The 19,849-nt window shown below is 44.5% G+C and overlaps 1 protein-coding gene across 2 annotated transcripts in view; it reads right to left on the reverse strand.

Annotated features, from left to right (window-relative positions):
• The window catches only part of LOC135196396 (prohibitin 1-like), a 98,309-nt gene that overhangs the window by 400 nt on the left and 78,060 nt on the right, over nucleotides 1-19,849 (reverse strand). For both annotated transcript variants that reach the window (XM_064223201.1, XM_064223200.1), the window contains exons 2-6: nucleotides 17,182-17,343; nucleotides 16,321-16,463; nucleotides 8,824-8,940; nucleotides 8,500-8,599; nucleotides 172-310 (exon numbers count right to left, since the gene is read on the reverse strand). In XM_064223201.1, the coding sequence (XP_064079271.1) occupies nucleotides 172-310; nucleotides 8,500-8,599; nucleotides 8,824-8,940; nucleotides 16,321-16,463; nucleotides 17,182-17,343 (661 nt within the window). The remainder of the gene's footprint in view (nucleotides 1-171; nucleotides 311-8,499; nucleotides 8,600-8,823; nucleotides 8,941-16,320; nucleotides 16,464-17,181; nucleotides 17,344-19,849) is intronic.

The raw sequence follows: 19,849 nt of genomic DNA on the forward strand, positions 1-19,849 counted from the left end.
GAGAGAAACACTTGCTGTGTAAGTTAACAGTATAACTTAAATTGTCTGGTTGTTACAAGTTGCAACAAGAGGTTACACATTAATTGGTACACTATATTAGTATAATAGAAAACTTTTAAAACTTCATTGCAAATAAAATTTAGCTAGTGAGGGCAACAATCCAAAACCTACCTATAAGCAATATCTTCGGAAGCCTCTATTCTCCTCAACTCGACAAGGCCTTCGCCTGCTTCTTGAAAGGCTTTAGCTAAGAGTGAGGCAGCTGTGGCATCACCATCTGCACTAATAATAGCTGCCAGTTTCTCTTGTTCTGCCTGAAATCAAAATAAACATGACATTAAGAACAGCACTAAAGAAATCCTAAAATCATAGACATGTTTCCATCACTTCCTCTAATATCGCGCTGAATGGCCTTTGGCTCCGGCGCGTGGCAAATGGCCACAAATTTTATAAATTCAATTCACTTCCTCTAATAATCATTCCAGAAAATAAAAAGGACTTGAAAAAATGATATTGTTATGATACAATAAGTTTCATACATACTTACCTGGCAGATATATACATAGCTAAGACTCCGTCGTCCCCGACAGAAATTCAAATTTTCGCGCACTCGCTACAGGTAGGTCAGGTGATCTATCCGGCCTGCCCTGGGTGCGCAGGACTAGGAACCATCCCCGTTTTCTATCATATTTTCTCTCTTCCACCTGTCTCCTGCGGGGAGGCTGGGTGGGCCTTTAACTTGTATATATCATGCCAGGTAAGTATGTATGAAACTTTATTGTATCATAACAATATCATTTTCATACAATCAACTTACCTGTCAGATATATACATAGCTGATTGGCACCCTTCGGTGGAGGGTAAGAGACAGCTACTATATGGAATAGACAGGTAAACAACATATGTTGTAGGTATAAATAAAACCTTGGTTCCTACCTGATAGGTGGTAGACTTCGTGGGTTGTGCCCAGTAGTCTGCATCACCTCAAGAAACTTAGCGAGATATATGATCTATGGCCAAGAGTTCTTGTGGGTCTGCCGATGGGGTCTTATCCACTTACTCGGCAGAGCCTAAAAGGACTTTGTCAATGGGTGCTGATCCACTTATATGACAATACACCTTATGAAGGAGCACACAACCAATCCCGACCACCTGATCCTAACCATATGTTAGAACTAAGGATTGTTACGAGTTATCCCCGACTCGTCACCACAACCGTAACTCAAACCACTACGCACACAAATACATAATTTTTCAAAAAAAAATTTTATACTCATCTAATTGGATATGACAAGAGTCTCTTACTGAACAAAACAGACGGCCGGCCCGTGCGAGCCTAAGTCCTCCTCCAATTGTTCGAAGAGACTCCCGAACATATCCAAAAATAAGAAAAGTATATACATTTTAAGGATTGGTGTCGGCTCCCGTACCCAGAATCGTATCCGCCGATACGAAAGGACCTAGAGAAAAACACTTCTCATATGTCACACGAACGTCTTTCAAGTAATGAGATGCAAATAGTACTGAGTTGCATCTCCAAAATGTCGTATCTATGATGTTTTTAAGCGACATATTCTTATGAAACGAGAGAGACGTCGCTACAGCTCTTACTTCATGAGCTTTTACTCTCAGTAGTTGTAACTGTTCGTCAGGACAGACCTTATGAGCGTCCGTAATGACGTTTCTTACAAAGAACGCCAGAGCATTCTTGGACATCAGTCTTGTGGGGTCTTTTACCGCGCACCAAAGACCTTGTCTAGAGCCTCCCAACTGACGCTTTCTCTGAAGGTAGAACTTCAGCGCTCTAACAGGGCATAGAGACCTCTCTGCTTCTCTGCCTACGAGACTCGACATTCCTTTGACTTCGAATGACTTAGGCCAGGGATTTCATGGGATTCCCGTTTTTTCGCTAAAAAACAGGGTCTTAAACGAGCAAATAGCCGAGTCTCCCTTGAATCCTACTTTATCCTGCAGAGCTTGTAATTCACTAATTCTCTTTGCGTAGCTAAGATAATAGGAATAGGCATTTTCTAGTTATGTCTCTAAACGATGCCAGATGAGGAGGTTCGAATCTATCCGATGACAGATATTTGAGGACTACGTCCAGGTTCCAGTTCGGAGGTACTGGTTCCTTAGACTTTGAAGTCTCAAAAAGATCTTATGAGATCGTGGAGATCTTTGTTATTTGCCAGATCTAATCCTCTGTTCCTGAATAAACAGCCGAGAGCATACTTCTGTATCCCTTTATTGTGGATACGGCTAGATGAGATTTTTCTCTCAGGAATAGCAGGAAATCAGCAATTTCCGCTATAGAGGTAGTGGAGGAGGACAACTTCTGGATCTACACCACCTTCTAAATACCCCCTCCCTTTCGATTGGTCTACTTTTCGTAGTGGAGGTTCTGCGTCGTCTCGCGATCGCGCTTGCCACTTCGCGAGAAAAGCCTCTCGTTCTGACAAGTCTTTCGATAGTCGAAAGAAAGGCAGTCAGAGCGAGAGCGGAGAGGTTTTGATGGTACCTCTTGAAGTGTGGTTGTCTGAGAAGATCCGTCCTTCTTGGTAGGGATCTTGGAAAGTCTACGATCCACTCTACCACCTCCGTGAACCATTCCTGGGCCGGCCAAAAGGGGGCTATTAACGTCATCCTCGTCTCCTTTGATGCCACCAACTTTTTCATTACTAACCCCAGGATTTTGAATGGGGGAAAAGCATAAACGTCTACTCGAGACCCAGGTTTCGCAGGTAAGGCGTCCACCATAAGTTGGCTCTTGGCTCGTTCCACGACCGATCAAAATACCTGGTGTAGCCTTTTTTGAATGAAATGTTGCGAAGAGGATCCACATGAGGAGTTTCCCCTTCCCCACAGAGACCAGAGATCGAGACACACTTCCTCGTGTAGTTGTCCATTCTGTATGAAGGACCTGGTTCCTCTTGCTGAGCCTGTCCGCCCTCACATTCCTTACTCCCTGTACGAACCTTGTAAGCAGGGAGATGTTCCTGTGAGACGTCCAAAGTAATAGATCTCTCGTGAGCTCGAAAAGGAACGAGGAGTGCGTCCCTCCCTGTTTCCGAATGTAGGCAAGTGCGGTGGTGTTGTCCACGTTTACTTGCACTATCCTGTTGACACCAGCGGTTCTAGGCTCTTCAAGGCCGATGTACTGCGAAGAGCTCTTTGCAGTTTATGTGCCAAGACACCTGTGCTGGTTGCCAGGTGCCTGACACTTCCTCTGAGCCTAATGTCGCTCCCCAACCTCTCTCCGACGCGTCGGAGAACAACACTAGGTCTGGGTTCTGTGTTCTTAGAGAGATCCCTTTGTTCTCTTCCAGAGGGAGAACAACCACCATTGTAGGTGTGACTTTATCTCCACTGGAATGGGAAAAACGTCCGACAGTTGTCCGGTTTTCCCGCTCCAAGACCTCTTGAGGAAGAATTGAAGCGGACGTACATGCAGAATTCCTAGAGGGACGAATTGTTGTAGCGAGGAAAGCGTCACCAGAAGGCTCAACCATTCCCTGCTGACGTTTGTTGCTTCTCTAAGAAGAGAGAGACTATTCGCAAACCTTTTGCGATTCTCTCTTGCGAAGGAAAAACTCGAAAACCCCGAGAATCATCCGAATCCCAGATAGACTAGGTCTTGTCTGGGGGCACTGAGAACTTCTCGAGGTTCACAAGCAATCCCTCCCCAACGCTTTGATTAAATCGAGAGTTAACTTTAGGTCCTTCAAGCACTGTCTCTCCGATCTGGCCCTGATGAGCCAGTCGTCCAGATACATAGAGACATTCACTCCTTTGAGGTGAAGAAACCTCGCCACATTCTTCATCAGGCTTGTGAAGACCTGAGGAGCTGTGGACAGTCCGAAACACAAGGCTCTGAATGAAAGATCCTTCCCCCGTCATGAAACGGAGTACTTCTTCGATGAAGAGTGGATCGGGACGAAATGAAATAGGCGTCCTGGAGATCTAAAGACACCATCCAATCTCCCTGACGTAATGACGCCATGACTGAAGCAGAAGTCTCCATGGCGAGAACTTCTCCTTCTGAACAAATTTGTTCAGAGAGCTGACGTCCTAGTACTGGTCTCCAGCCTCCCGAGGCTTTCGCCACCAGATTCCCTTGGTATTGACGTTAAGGGAGGAGTGTTCAGGAAGGGATACGATATCCTTTCCTTAAAATCGCCAAAGCTGACGCGTCTGCATTTATCAGTGTCCCAGGCTTCCACAAATCCCAGGAGCCTGGCACCTACTGGTGCTTGGAGGAGAGAATCTTCATTTTCCTTTCTTAAAGGGACGAAAAGCAGATACCTACTCTCTCTGGAGCCTTCCTCCTTGTGGAAGGTCTGGAGGTCGGAACACCTCGAAAGGGCTGCACCGTTGTACTGGGTCCTTTCTTGTCCGATGCAGAAACAGGTTTCTTCTTTCTTGCTGACTGCGTCAGCAGATCCTGAGTGCCTTCTCAGTTAAAGAATGCGCAATGTCCTTTACTAACTGAGAAGGAACAAAAAGTCAGATAGAGGCGCATATAGAAGTGCTGCTCTCTGAGCATGTGCGACTGCCTTAGTTAAGAAGGCGCCATATACAGTCCTTTTCTTTAAAAGACCTGCTCCAACAAAGAGGTTATTTCAAAAGATCCATCCTGTACCGCCTTGTCAAGACAATATACATAAAAGGGCTTCAGGTTCGATTCCTTCCGAATCATGTGCTTTCTTGGACATCACCCCAAGGGACCAATCTAAGAAGTTAAAAACTTCCAATACACGAAAGAGTCCCTTGAGGAGATGATCCAGTTCCGAAATACCCCATGTAATCCGTGCAGAATTGAGACTTGGACGCCTTGAAGCGTCAACCAAAGTCGAAAAAAATCTGTTTCGGTGTAGAAGGGAGAGCAATACCCATATTCTCTCCCGTCTGATACCAAACGCCTCTTTTCCCAGCCAATCTTGCTGGAGGCATACAGAAGACTGTCCTTACTAAGTCTTTCTTAGACTTCATCCAAGTGTCTAAGGAATGTAAAGCTCTTTTCATCGATATGGTAGGTTTCATTTTGAGAAAAGACGAAGGCTTCTTCGTCTTGAGTACTGGAAAAGAGCGATCGCGGAGAAGGAGGAGAGGCAGGAGTCAACTCGTCTCCGTACTCCTCCAGCCGTATGGTAGTCAACACCTTATAGTTAGAGAGACCTTCTCTTCCACTATATTTGTCATCCGAGTTTTCCTCTAACTCGGGATCCACATGCTTCTCCGCTCTCCTTTCCGAATGTTCGTCTTCTTGAGGAGACAAACTCCTAATAGGAGAGGGTCTAAGGGAATGATACTCCTTCCTCTTTCCCGCTCTAATAGTTTTTTGAAGGCGTCATCGGCTGCGGCTTCTCTAGAATCTTATAAGACGCTTCCCGCTTACATGACGCTTCCCGTTCGGCAAGCGTCATGGATGACGTCTTTTGCTGACGTCTCGATGACGCTTCGCGCTTGGAAGACGCTCCGCTCTCCAAAGGCGTCCTACTTGGCGTCATAATATTGGACGGAGCGTCATGTCTATGCTCCTTTTTCCAATGACGCTTCGCGTCTAAAAGACGTCTTACGTCTCTCTGGCGTTACGACACTCTCGTAAGCACCTGTTCTCGCTCTCGAACTAGACGTTTCTGTAAGACGTTTAGCCGTTTCCCGTCTGTATGACGCTTCTCGTTGAACAGGTGAGAGAGGACGAGACTTCTTAATTGGAAGCGTCACGTCCTTCCGACGTGGCGCTAAAACTCCCACTAAAGATGACAGTTGCTCTTGAACTGCCATGATGATCTTTCTTGACGCTTCTCCACGTCCAGTGCATGAACGTCCTTTCGTCATCACTCGGGGGAGAAGAAGGAAAGGGAAAATACTTCCGCGTACACGTCAGGTGACGCTGACGTCCCCTTCGCTTTCTTGCTAAAAGAAGACGGAGCGTCATCTGAGAAACGCTCTGGACTAGATCAATGTCAGGCTTCATATGACGCTTCAGCGGTCTCGACAAGTTCGATTCCTTCCACCCTCGTTTAGGTGAGGGAGAGGGAGATGACGAGAAACACTCGCGAATGACGCTTTTTCTAAAGCGCCATTGAGCAGCCCTGCCACGAAGCAGAGCTAGCTGAAGGGACGTCTGACCGTTTGGGGTTTTGTTGGGGATCCCCCACAACCTCCTTAAGGCTTTCGACTTTCCTTCTCCTCTGGGCTTGTGAGCTTGGAAGAGGTCTAGGCCTGGGAGCGTCGCAGGGACGATCAAACGCCCCCTCCACAACACTGGGAGAACTCACTTCACAGTAATGTTCACTTTCACTACCTTACCTTTGAAGTCCGCCATCTTGGACTTCATGTCTCTAATTGTATCTTTCAGATTGGCCGATTTCCGATGCCGAATCCGAAAAAGCACTCTGAGGAATGAGATACATAGGGAGAATCTACATCAGTAGATTAGAATTATCCGTAAAAGGCTCAATAGGCCTTGAACTCACACCTTTCAATCGTCTAATTCTATCCCTCTCTAACTTCTTCAAATAAGAAGTCAAAGTCTTCCACTCCTCTGCATTCAATCCCTCGCATTCCTTACAAGTATTGATAGCAGAACACTGAAACCCCCTACATTTACGGCATACAGTGTGAGGATCAACCGAAGCTTTCGGTATCCTCACCCTGCAGCCTACATTCACACAGATTCTCATTAGAATCAGACATACTGAGAAAAATCCAAAAGAGTTATTCCAAAAACAGTTCACAGTAGCGAATGCCAAAACACGATCCAAATACGTCACCAAAAACGCCGAAAAACATTGATCAAATGTTGAAAAAAGAATCTAAGTCAGGAGGTAATAACAACAATGTTGATACCACCGGCGACAGAGAAAATATGATAGAAAACGGGGATGGTTCCTAGTCCTGCCGCCCAGGGCAGGCCGGTAGATCACCTGACCTACCTGTAGCGAGTGGCGCGAAATTTGAATTTCTGTCGGGGACGACGGAGTCTTAGCTATGTATATATCTGACAGGTAAGTTGATTGTATGAATTATAATTTTTTAACCTTTACTCCCAAAGCAACTAAATACCAGTTCGCTTCACCAAAAAGCTATCCCTCACTTTCACAGTTTTCATGCAAGATGCCAATCTTGAATAGCAATAAATATATATATAAAGAAATTGTTTTCTGGAGACACACCTTCTGGATCATCAAGCTATGTAGCAACCTCACTTATACTCAATTCTCTTTGGTTTTAACTTGGAACACTCTTACCCTCAAGTTCCTTTTTGTTAATTGTTACTTAAAAGTGTTATATCATGATTAATGGATTTTAAGTTTTAAAATCATTTTCAAATTGTTTTCGGTGTATTTTCTTTTTGATTCAACATGTGAGTGCTTTGTCACTTAGGTTTACCTTTCTGGGTCTCAATTCCTGACATTAACATTGTAATTTTCTTTGATACACAATACACATAAAACGATTCGTATTTGCCCAATGAACTGTGATTTCAATTTCTCCTCCCACCATGCTTTTCCTTCTCTGCTAGTTAGGATGAAGTTGTTATAGGTGCATGTAATTTACATAATTGCAATAATAATTCCAGAAGGAAAGCCTACAGGAGCCCAGCAGCAAGGTGCTGCTTCTGTTTTTACACTAAAATCCAATGCTTTTTCAATTAAATAATATTTGCCATTTTTAGCTAATGGGCTTACTTTAGAGTTTCTTGATATGCAAATAATCTAAGACTGCAATTTCCAGAGCTGCGACAATGGCGAATCAGCCCCTGCTGGTAATGTCCCTAAAGTCAGAGAGCAGTGTGTTCTTTATATTATAAAGGTTTTAGAAGACATCACCCTCTTCACCCTGAGCCCCACTTGGGTAAACGGTCTGCCTATTTATCATCCTGTATGCGTTCAACAAAGGAGGTTCTACAGGCTGACTGATAGCAGAGTTTGAGCTTCAGCCCAAAGCTGATTATAGAGATAAGTCCTTAATTATCCTTTTATGAAGTAACCTTTTAGGGGCATTTACCATTACTATCATTCTCTTTACCATATGAATATTATGAAGATAGATGAGTAATGCAGGGTGGCAAATGAAAAGCATACATAACTGGTAACTCATACTGAAGTTAATACTATTATTTTCACTAAGTATCTCTTTGTTAACATTACCTTTTTATGTATTTGGTTAAGGCTGTTCTTTTCAAGCATTTATGAGCTACATTTTAATATGTCTTAATGTTTCAGGTGATCTGTGTTGCAATAATTGTCGGCTACACTTCCCACAAAATCATGGATGACCTTCAGGGTATTAAAAGCAGCACTGTTGCCCACATCTGTTTCTGCATTCTAGCTGAAACCTAATAAGCATGTGGTGGCAACTTTGAACAAAGTTTTGGTCTACTTACAACTGGTATTTCTTTGAATGCTTAGTATGTCTCAGCTACCATTGTCACAATTGTAAAAAACATGAACTATAAAATTTGAGATATACAACAGTCAGTTTCCAAAATACTTGCCTTATCAACCAAAAACTTAGCCCTCTCTGCTTCTTGTTGTGCTACTTGTTTCAACTCTACAGCCTGGGTGAACTCCTTGCCAAATGTTAAGTGAGTCTATATGGAATAAAAACGGAAAAAATAAGTTACAATGTATGGTTTTTATCTCGTACTTTACCTAACATCAAAATTTGATTACTGGGAAAATAAAATATGCACGAATTAGTTAAATACTAACACATATACAGCAAAATTATTGATATATAGTAGCCACACTGCTGCATTCAGATTTCAATACTCCCCTTTGCTGCAGAGAATCACTGATGATCAATTATACTCACAATGGATATGTCATCAAGAATCAACCCAAACTGAGCTGCTCTTTCAGCTAATTGGTCATTAACACTGCGGGAAACCTTTTCTCTCTGAGTGATCAACTCCCCTGCATCATATCGAGCCTGCAAGATGCAAAATTTACATAAGAGTGAGAGAGAGCAAGCCTTAAGGAAATTAACACACAGCATATTAAAAAGCAAGCTGTATTACTATCAAAGTAAAATATATTAACAAAGAAGCCCTAGTACTTTTTAAAAGCAAAGCATAGAAAACACTGAAAGAAGTAAGTTCCCTAAGCAAAAAATGAAATTAAAGTAACTTGTTTGGACTAACATACTAAACGTAAAATGATATTGTTATTTTACAATAAAGTTTTGTACATACTTACCTGGCAGACATATACGATTGATGGCCCGCCCAGCCTCCCCTCAGGAGACAGGTGTAAGAGAAAAAATCTGGCAAGAAAGGTACTTTGGTTCTTACACCTGCCACCCAGCGGCAGGTAAGGTAGATCACCTGACCTACCTGTCGCGTTTGCCGCGAGTTTTGAATTCTGTCGTGACGTCAGAGACGTAAGCTAAGTATATGTCTGCCAGGTAAGTATGTACAAAACTTTATTGTAAAATAACAATATCATTTTTGTACGTGAACTTTCCTGTCAGACATATACTTAGCTGATTGACACCCTTGGTGGAGGGTAAGAGACAGAAAATAACAAAGAAAAGGTAAACAACACCTGTTGTAGGATAACAATAACCTTGGTTCTTACCTGTTTAGGCTGAAGACTTCATAGGTACTGTCTATTAGTCTGCATAGCCATAAGAGCTACAGCGAGGGCGTGACCTACAGCTGAAAAGACTCTTTGGGTCTACTAACGGGACTTGATATCCGCTTACTTAGTAGAATCCAAGTCGGATCATGTCAATGGGGGTTCGCCCTCTTCTATGACAGAACCTGTCCACTACCAACGCAGGGAGCTTCAAACCAAATCCGATCACCTAACCAAACTAAAGTTATTAGTATTACGAAACGAAAAAAGATGCCTACCTGCATCATTTTTCAAACAACCATATGAACTCAATTACCAAAAACAAGGGAAAAAACTACTAAGGATATGTTCCAGCTCCCTGCCCCAGCACCGAATCCGCCAATACGTACGGGCCTAATGTGAAGCACTAGTCATACGTAATACTGACGTCTTTAAGGTAGTGGTTGGCGAATACTGAATTACATCTCCAGAATGTAGTTTTCATCAGATTCTGAAGAGACATATTCTTATTAAAGGCCAAGGAAGTGGCAATGGCTCTCACTTCATGAGCCTTGACTTTTAGGAGCTTGAAATGTTCTTCATTACAAGATCTATGTGTTTCTTTCACTAGACTTCTAATGAAGAAAGACAGCGCATTTTTCGACAATGGTTTGCTGGGGTCCTTTACAGAGCACCATAGTCTGTCCTCAATGCCCTTACGGGTTTTCTTCTTCTGAAGGTAGTATTTTAAACTCCTAACAGGGCAAAGAGTTCTTTCGGGTTCTTCCCCTACTAGGGCAGATAATCCACGAACCTCAAAGCTCCTTGGCCAAGGATTTGAGGGGTTCTCATTCTTTGCTAAAAACGAAGGAAGGAAGGAATAAATCACGGAATCTTCTTTGAAACCTACCCTTCCTTCTAGGGCAATGACTACTACATAACCCTTTTAGCGGATGCCAGAGCCATGAGAAACAGAGCTTTCCTCGTAAGATCTTTGAAGGAGGCTAACTGTGGTGGCTCAAACCTAGAGGACCTCAGGAAACGAAGAACCACGTCCAGATTCCAACTTGGAACTACGTTCGAAGTTTTCTTGGCAGTTTCGAAAGATCTTAACAGATCATGCAGATCTTTGTTATTCGAAAGATCTAAGTTCCTATGTCTGAACACTGCAGCCAGCATGCTCTGGTAGCCTTTGATGGTAGATACTGCCAAACCGCATTTTTCTCTGAGGAAAACTAGGAAATCTGCGATCTGAGTCACAGAGGTACTGGAAGAGGAAAACTTCTGGTTCCTGCACCACCGACGAAAAACGTCCCACTTCGACTGGTAGACTTTAAGGGTCGAAGGTCTTCTAGCTGAGGCGATAGCCTTAGCAGCTTTTGTCGAAAACCCCTTCGCTCTGACAAGACTTTTGACAGTCGAAAGCCAGTCAGATTGAGAGTGGGGAGGTTTCTGTGATACCTGTCGAAGTGGGGTTGTCTGAGAAAATCTTGTCTTTGTGGAAGTGCTCTTGGAAAGTCCACCAACCATTCCAGTACCTCTATGAACCAATCTTGGGCGGGCCAGAATGGAGCTACTAGCGTCATTCTTGTCATCTCTGAGATAGCAAATTTCTTGATGGTTTGTCCCAGTACTTTGAAGGGGGGAAAGGCGTAGACATCTAGACCTGTCCAATCTAGGAGAAACGCATCCACTGATAATGCCCCTGGGTCTGAGATCGGGGAGCAGTAAAGTTCTATCCTTGCGTTCCTTGCTGTTGCAAAGAGGTCGATGTGAGGCCTGCCCAATCTTCTCCACAGGTCTTGGCATACTTCTGAGTGGAGGGTCCACTCGGAAGGCAGGAGTTGATTCTTCCTGCTCAGATCGGCCCTGACGTTCCTTTCTCCCTGTATGAATCTGGTGAGAAGACTGATCTTCCTTGCTTGAGACCACAGCAGAAGATCCCTTGCTGTTTTCGTACAGGGAGAAGGAGTGTGTCCCCCCCTGTTTTTTTATGTATGCCAAGGCTGTGTGTTGTCCGAATGACCTGAACTAATGCATTTCGGACGTGGGGCTCGAAGGCTTTCAATGCCATCCAGACTGCCATCAACTCTTTCTTGTTGATGTGCCAGGACACCTGATCCCCCTTCCAGGTGCCTGACACTTCTCTTGTCCGAGCGTCGCTCCCCAACCTGCTTCCGAAGCGTCGGAAAACAACACATGGTTGGGGTTCGGCATGTAAAGAGACATTCCTTCCACAAAACGGAGTGGGTTGTTCCACCACCGAAGGTCCCTCTTGATTCCCCTTGAGATCTTGAAGGAGAACTCCAGATCTAGGGAGAGACGCCTCCAGTTCTGGTATAGGAAGAACTGTAGAGGCCTGAGATGCAACCTTCCTAGAGAAACGAATTGCTCCAACGAGGAGAGTGTCCCCAGCAGACTCATCCACTCCCTCGCTGTGCATGCATCTTTCTCTAGGAAGGTCCGTTATTTTCTCGTAGCAACGAGCTATCCTCTCGGCGACGGAAAAGCCCGAAAAGCCAGAGGAAACTATCCGAATCCCTAGATAGATCCGCTCTTTGACTGGGGATTAATTGAGACTTCTGGAAGTTCACCAGAAGTCCAGAGAACTTGCCAATGTAAGGGTCTTTTGAAGGTCCTCCACGACATCTTTCTTGAGACTCTGCTCGATTAGCCAGTCGTCGAGATATAGCGACACCCTCACTCCCTCCAAATGTAGCCACTGCGCCACATTTTTGTTTTCATTAACCCGTGAAACATTGGGGTGCAGTCGACAGGCCGAAGCACAAGGCCTTGAATTGGAAGATGTTTTCCCATCATGAATCGCAGATACTTCCGTGAAGAAGGATGGATCGGCACATGAAAGTAAGCGTCCTGAAGTCTAGTGACACCATCCAGTCCCCTGGACGAAGAGCCGCTAAACATCTGAGGAAGTCGTCTCCATGGCGAACTTCCTCTTTTCCACAAAGATGTTCAGGGCGCTTACATCCAAAACCGGTCTCCATCCTCCTGAGTTCTTCAGAACTAGGAATAGCCTGTTGTAAAAACCCGCAGAGCGGGGATCTTCCACTAGTTCTATAGCCTCCTTCTCTAGCATCAGATCTACTGCTAGAGAAAGGGCTTGATTCATGATGGGGTCCTTGTACCTGGCCACCAACTCCCTCGGAGTCCGTCGTCAATGGTGGCCTTGACGAGAAAGGGAATGAGATATCCTTTGCTGACAATCGATAGGGACCAATTGTCTGCCCCTTTGTGGGCCCAGACGTCGGCAAATTTCAGTAGTCTGGCACCCACTGATGTCTGGAGTCCTTGATCGCTATTTCTTGCCTCTGATTGACCTAGAGAAGGTTTTACCTCTCTAAAAGGTCTAGATCCTCTGGTTGAAGAAAAAAAAGAAACTCTGGCAGTGGGTCCTCCTCGAAAGGCTCCTGCCTCAGAGGAGTCTCTTTCTTGGTCTTGGGTTGGAAGACAGAGCGAGGTTTCCTGGCCGACTGGGCTAACATGTCCCGAGTAGCCTTGGCTGAAAGGGCACTCGAGACATCCTGAATGATTTTCTTGGGGAAAAGCAGAGGAGAGAGCTGAGCATAAAGAAGTGAGGCCCTTTGTGCATGCGAAACTGCCTTCGTGAGAAACGAATAGTAAACCGACCGCTTCTTTATCACTCCGGCTCCAAACAGTGAAGAGACTTCACTCGAGCCGTCTCTCACTGCTTTCTCCATGCAAGTGAGGACGCAATTAAGATCTTCAGGAGACAGGGAATCCGGGGTCTGGGTCTTCTTAGCCAGAACTCCTAAAGACCAGTCAAGGGAAGTTGAAAACTTCCAGACTCGGAACATTCCCTCAGTAGGTGGTCAAGTTCGTTCATCCCCCACGTAGTACTTGGCAGACAGGAGGGCAGATCGACGAGCGGAATCCACCAGTGAAGAGAAGTCCGAGTCAGCAGACGAAGGGAGAGCGAGGCCTAATGGTTCCCCTGATTCGTACCAGAATCCTAATCTGCCAGTCAGTTTAGACGGAGGGAAAGAGAAAACAGTCTTCCCTTTCTCTTCCTTAGCAAGGAGCCATTCCCCAAAACCTTTAAGTGCCTTCTTCATTGAAATAGTCGGTTTCATCCTTACACAAGATGAAACCTTCGAAGTCTTCGAAGTGGAGAACAAAGAAAGAGGAGGAGGAGCCACAGGAGAAAGGATATCTCCAAACTCTTGAAGGAGCAAAATCTGTTTAACCTCTTATACGAGGAAACAGAGGAGTCTTTTGGTCCTTCTTCTTCCGAGGGATCCTGTTTCTTCGTCATCAGAAGAGCCTCATGATCCTTAGAGGCGTGGCTACCTTTAGAAAAGTCCTCTTTGAAGAGTGAGGTTTGACTCTTGGAGACAAAACTTCTGGAACTTGCCTACTCGCAAAATCCTTCTTGTCTTGAGGAGGGCGTTTTCCAGATTCTTGGAGCCTAACAGGAGTAAGGCGGCTGTCAGGAGCAGAGCGCCTGTTTGAAGAAAAAAAACTTCTATCAGGCTCTTGGCGCCTATCCAAAGGAGAGCGGCTTCCACCAGGCGAACAGCGCCTGCCAATGAGAGAAAGCGGCTACCAGGCTCTTGGCGCCTGAAACGAGAGAGGCTCTCTGGCGACGAGCGCCTACAAGGGGAGAAGCGTCTGCCATGATCTCGGCGCCTGACTCGAGGAGATGAAAGTCAGGTGAGAGCGCCCCTGCCAGGAGAAACGCGCCTAACAGGCTCTTGACGCCTGTCATCGAAGAGCGCACCCTGTCGATTTAGGGCCGCTTGTCAACAGGAGAGTGGAGGCGAGACGAGGAGCGGCTACGAGGCGAGTAGCGCCTACTAGCTCTTGGTGCCTATCAAGGGGTAGCGATCCTGTCTCGAGAAGAGCGTCTGTAGGGCGAAGATCTCCTACGAGAAGCCTGCTCCTTGTCCGAAGGAGAAACAAAGACATCCTGTCGGTCAGGCGAATGGCGCTTGGACACAGATGGGATCTTGTCCGAAGCAGAAAGTCTCCTGCGAGACTCCGAACGCACAGGTGAGCGGGCCGCTTCCGTCGAATAAGCGAGAGTCAGGAGAGGGGAGCCTGGACTTCTTTACAGGAAGCGAGACGTCCTTCCTACGACGAGAAGACACGCAAAGAGAGCCAGCCAGAGCCGAAATTTGCGCCTGAAGGTTAGCTAACACCCTTGCAGGAGATTTCACAAACTCTTGAACAGGTGACGAGGCTCGATCTCTGCTCGGGGAACGATACTCCAGAGATCTCTTACGTTTCTTCACGTCCACCTCAGGCTCTTCCGAAAAAACTTCAGGGCTGGATGGAAGGGCGCAGGGAGCTTTCCAGGCTCTCTTCGAAGGGCGCGAGGCTTCCGAAGAGCTCCATCCTCGTTTAGGAGAAGGCGAAGGCGAAGACGAGAAGCTTTGGCGCAAGATTTCTCTCTTGGAGCGATCCAAGGTAGCTGGAACGATCAACAGGAGCTACCGAGGGACGCCTGACCGGTGGGGATGCTCCCTAACCTTCCTGCAGCTTTCGACTTTCCTCCTCCACTGGGACTGGGAGTCTGGAAGAGGTCTAGGCCTGGAAGCATTAGGGAGCCGATCAGACGCACCCTCCACTGCACTGGGATCACTGCACAAATCACTATTGGAATCACTCTTACCTTCTAAATGTTTAATTTTCATCTCCATACTGCGAATGGTGGCTTTCATGGAGGCCACTTCGGAAGGCGCATCTTCGGCTTCGGTGCAGGGAGCAGGAGCTGAAACTGACAAAGGAGCTACTTCTAAAATAGGATTATCTATATCCAACTCGCTAATAAGAGATCTACTACTGCTCCTATAAGAAGCTTTCCTAACTTTATCCTTTTCAAGCTTCCTCAAGTAGGAAGACAAAGACTTCCATTCATCCTCATTCAGCTTTTCACATTCATTACAAGGATTATTAAAGGTGCATTCATTCCCTCTACACTTCAAACATACTGTGTGAGGGTCTACCGCAGCTTTCGGTAGCCTCACCTTACACTCAGTCATACAACAAACTCTAAACATAGCAGTTTTCTTAGTATCAACATCAGACATCATGAATCCAAAGAAGAATCCAAAGAAAAGTCAAATAACAGTCCACAAATCGCGAATGCCAGGCCAAAAGATCGGGTACTTCACCAAAAGTCCGTAGAAACAATCCAGGGCAAAAACGAGAAAAGAATTCAACTGTCAAGAGGTACCGACAACAGGTGTGGTCGACACCGACGACAGAAAAAATCTGGCAAGAAAGGTACTTTGGTTCTTACACCCGCCACCCAGCGGCGGGTAAGGTAGATCACCTGACCTACCTGTCGCGTTTGCCGCGAGTTTTGAATTCTGTCGTGACGTCAGAGACGTAAGCTAAGTATATGTCTGACAGGAAAGTTCATGTACAAAAACAAATGCCTGTAAATATAAGTTCAAGCCGGTATCAAGTAGCCAAACCTAATAAAAACTTTATAACAGTAAATTAAGTAACAACCTTGGATGAGACCCACCATCTTTCTTTCATACATACTCTAGAGCAAGGAGAGCATACAAAGCATATGGTTTTCACCATAGCATTACACTGTACTGCATCTCACATCACTTCATAGGGTACAGGATATAAATAGCCTAACTGATGTATCACCAATGCTACCCTTTAGAAAAAATCAATCTTTTCCAAGGATTTTGAGGTATACCATCTATGCCAATGTGTAGTTAATGTTGAAAAGAAAGAAAAAAAAAATACTTACAACAACTGCCTTTAGAACTTCTGTGGTGATAGATGGCAATACACGATCTTCATAGTCAATACCTAGAGTTGTGTAGATTTTGGGTAGTTCTTCACTTTTCGGCCGGAATAAAATACGCAATGTAATGTTTACAGTCTGGAGATCTGAAAATGTCAAAATATATGTTGAATTTAAGAATTACTTATCAACAACACTAAACAACTACAGGTCTAAATTTTTAAAACCCTTCAAAAGTCTTGCAACACAAGAACCATTATATTACATGAACCATACATTCCCACTAAGTCACTTTCTAGAGCCAACTACCCACCTATTTACACCCCGAGTCCATATGCAGCACAAGGCAGCTGTGTAAATGCTCTTTAAACTTGCATTACTTCTAAACTGGGCTAAATACATGGTCACCTAATAGTACTTTAACCTGGGAAACTATGTGTAGGTTGATCCAATTAAATTTAAAGAAAAAAGGATGGCATGCCCTTACACAAAGTAATAAAAAGCAGAAGTGTAAGAATTTAAGAGGAAACTTGGCCAGAAAAAATTGAAGCCTTGCGCAGCACTAATTTCTGGAGGTTCTGATGCTCAAAATGAAAACTCAAGCTCATTGGAAACTGACTGACTTCTGGTCAAAATGTGTAACTTCAGTGGCTGGCCTGAGTCAAGGATGACAGCAGAAATTAACGCTGTCCTAAGCCGTGCGTTTCTCAATGGACCAGTCACCTGGGCAGGTAGACAGGAGGAGTCAACAAAAAGACTGTCGATTCCTAGTTTTATGGTCCAAGTTTTTGCATCATAATATGACCCAGCCTTAAAACACAAACTTATGAAAAACATATTTGATAAAATGTTTTGATCACTTACCTTTACTTCCAGTCATCACTGGAATATTCCTCGGTCTAGTCTTTGCATCAAATAAAATTGGTCTTTGTACCCAGGGAATAAAGAAATGCGTGCCTTCCCCAACTACAACATTCTTGACACCAGTAAACCTGTCAAAGATCACAGCACGGTGCCCTGCGTCCACTGAAATGTTACAAATCAAGTATGTAGAGCAGCATCCAATAAGAAATTCTATCTTACGCTGTGAAAGCATCACACCAAAATGCAGAAGAGAACATTAAAACTTGACATTTACTTTTTTTGAAAGAAAACTGATAAAATCTGACCATAACTTTGTTAAGATATACAGAAAACTATAGGCTAAAGCAATGTTTTGTTTATACAGCTTATTATTCAATTGCATAGTTTATTTATTTTGAAAAATTTACACCACATTAGTAAATGCTTAAAATCAATTAGTACTGCAAAATATACAGTACAAAAATTGCAAATAACCTTCATGTTTCAAAAATACCAAAACAATTTTTATTTCTATACTGCCTGAACAGTATACTATTTTTAAAGAATCAACTCATCAAATATGACAATTTGTCGAAAATTGCATTTTTCCTAACTATACAAACCTGAGGTCCTTTAACAATAGGAAGGTAACTAGCGGCAGCTGGGACGGTCGTAAGCTTCGAACAAGGGGAGAGAAGGTAGTTAACTGCTTGTCCGATCGTGCGCGCGCCCGAGAGGTGAAGAATCACTTTTGCTTTAGGCCCATGCAAAAAGTTGCAGAGTGAGGGGTGGCATGAGGTGGGACTATATGTAAAGGACCTCAGGTTTGTATAGTTAGGAAAAATGCAATTTTCGACAAATTGTCATTTGTTCCGATACGTAATACAAACCCTCGGTCCTTTAACAATAGGAAGACTCACTTCTTGGTGGGAGGAATCTGAGTCTTTTTGGTGAACAGACTGGTGTTCGTCCAACCCTGGAGTGCCTCCCTAGTCGTAAGAGCAAGGGAGGGATCCAAACCTCTGTCCGATTGATCGGGGTGTGGACCACAGGATCAATGGTCAGACCTCTGGGCCAAGTACTAAGAGAGAGGCAAGCGTATCTCTTCGTACCAGCAAGCAAGAACTTGTTCCTGTTTGCAAGAGACAATCATAAAATGATGGGTTTTGTCTCAAATTGGCATCCACTTCCTCCCCCTTGTTGGAGGAAGTGGTGGATATTTACTCCTATCCTACTGAAAGGGATAGGATGGTGCTCTATTGAGTAGCTCACCTGCATCTCGTCCTTACCCAGCAGGGTGACGACCGTGTCCCTCTACCCAGAGGTAGAGGGAAGAAAAGATGGGAAGAGGAGCCAGTCACACTCTCATTCCTCTCCATTCTTACGGTCACACCAGGACTCGATGCTGTTCAGCCTGCGAGGGTCTGGGTTAACTACACAACGTGTTGAGGCAACCACCACGGTTCCCAAGGAAAAAGATCCAAGGAACTGTGGGCAATATCCCGAAGGTAGAAGGAGGTGCATGCGGTCCGTTGGTTGGACCAGGCGCCTGCCTTCATTACCTGCGCCACGGAGAAGTTCTTGCGGCACGCGAGAGAATGATGAAGAGGCGTCCACACTCATCCTGGGTGTCGAGTTTCTTCAGACGCTCCATCGCGCCTTCACAGGACAAAGCAGCATAGCCTTCGTATCGGAGGCGGTGAAGTCCATTAGGGAGGGTATTGTGAAGGACTCGAACCAATCGTCAGTTACCGAAGGGTTCTGAGTCTTCGCTGCGAAGATCGGTACGAAATCGAGCGTCACAAATCCCCATCCCTTTGTGCTTGACTTCTCAAGAGAAGTCATGCAGTTACCTAAGACGAAAAGAAGGGAATAGTCGTATGACCTATCCCTCTTCTCGACTTTGGTTATGTACAGTACTCATACTGACAAGCTATTAAGACGAAGTAATGATTGCTCTGGAACAACCGAACTAAGTCCACAGCATATTTCGTAACTGACTCGGGCGCTCTGACAGCTGCCGACTGACCAGGGTTCCCAGATGACAACACTGCCAACCAGCCAAAGTCTACCATAAAACCAGCCAAAATCCCGCCAAATGGAAATCCAAACCAGCCCAAATAACCGCCAAATATATGTGCGTTATATTTACCTTTATAAATGCATATTTTTTTATCATATATATGCTTGTATGACGGCATCATAGTTTTAGTTACATAATATAAACTAATATAAGAATACAGGAAAAATAATTTTTGTTTTGCTTTTATATTGACAAATGAAGGGAGGTGACAGACAATCCTCTTAATCCCGTGACCAGTGGTCACTTCCATTAATCATCCATCCACAACAAAATGGTAGGCCGCTCAAAAAATAAATAAATAAATAATTAAACATGCCAAATCTACCACCTTATTACTCTTTTTTCCTCAATAGTTTGAACGGGTTTAAGAAAATATGGCATCTGCGCTAATCCCATTTATCAGTCTCGACCTTTTGTAGCTGTTGCGGTCGTCTGGTGTGTGTGTGATGTTTTTTTTATTCTATCTACATATTTTGCTTAAATGTTACCAAGTTTTCACTGAAAACCTATTCAAATTCCCAGATTTTTCCTTGAAAACCTTTAAAAATCCCAATCTGGGGACAAACCTTCCCCAAAAGTGGGATCAGTGTTTAGCTCAAATAGCAA

Source organism: Macrobrachium nipponense, chromosome 17, assembly GCF_015104395.2.
Source record: "Macrobrachium nipponense isolate FS-2020 chromosome 17, ASM1510439v2, whole genome shotgun sequence".
Classification (NCBI taxonomy): Eukaryota; Metazoa; Arthropoda; class Malacostraca; order Decapoda; family Palaemonidae; genus Macrobrachium; species Macrobrachium nipponense.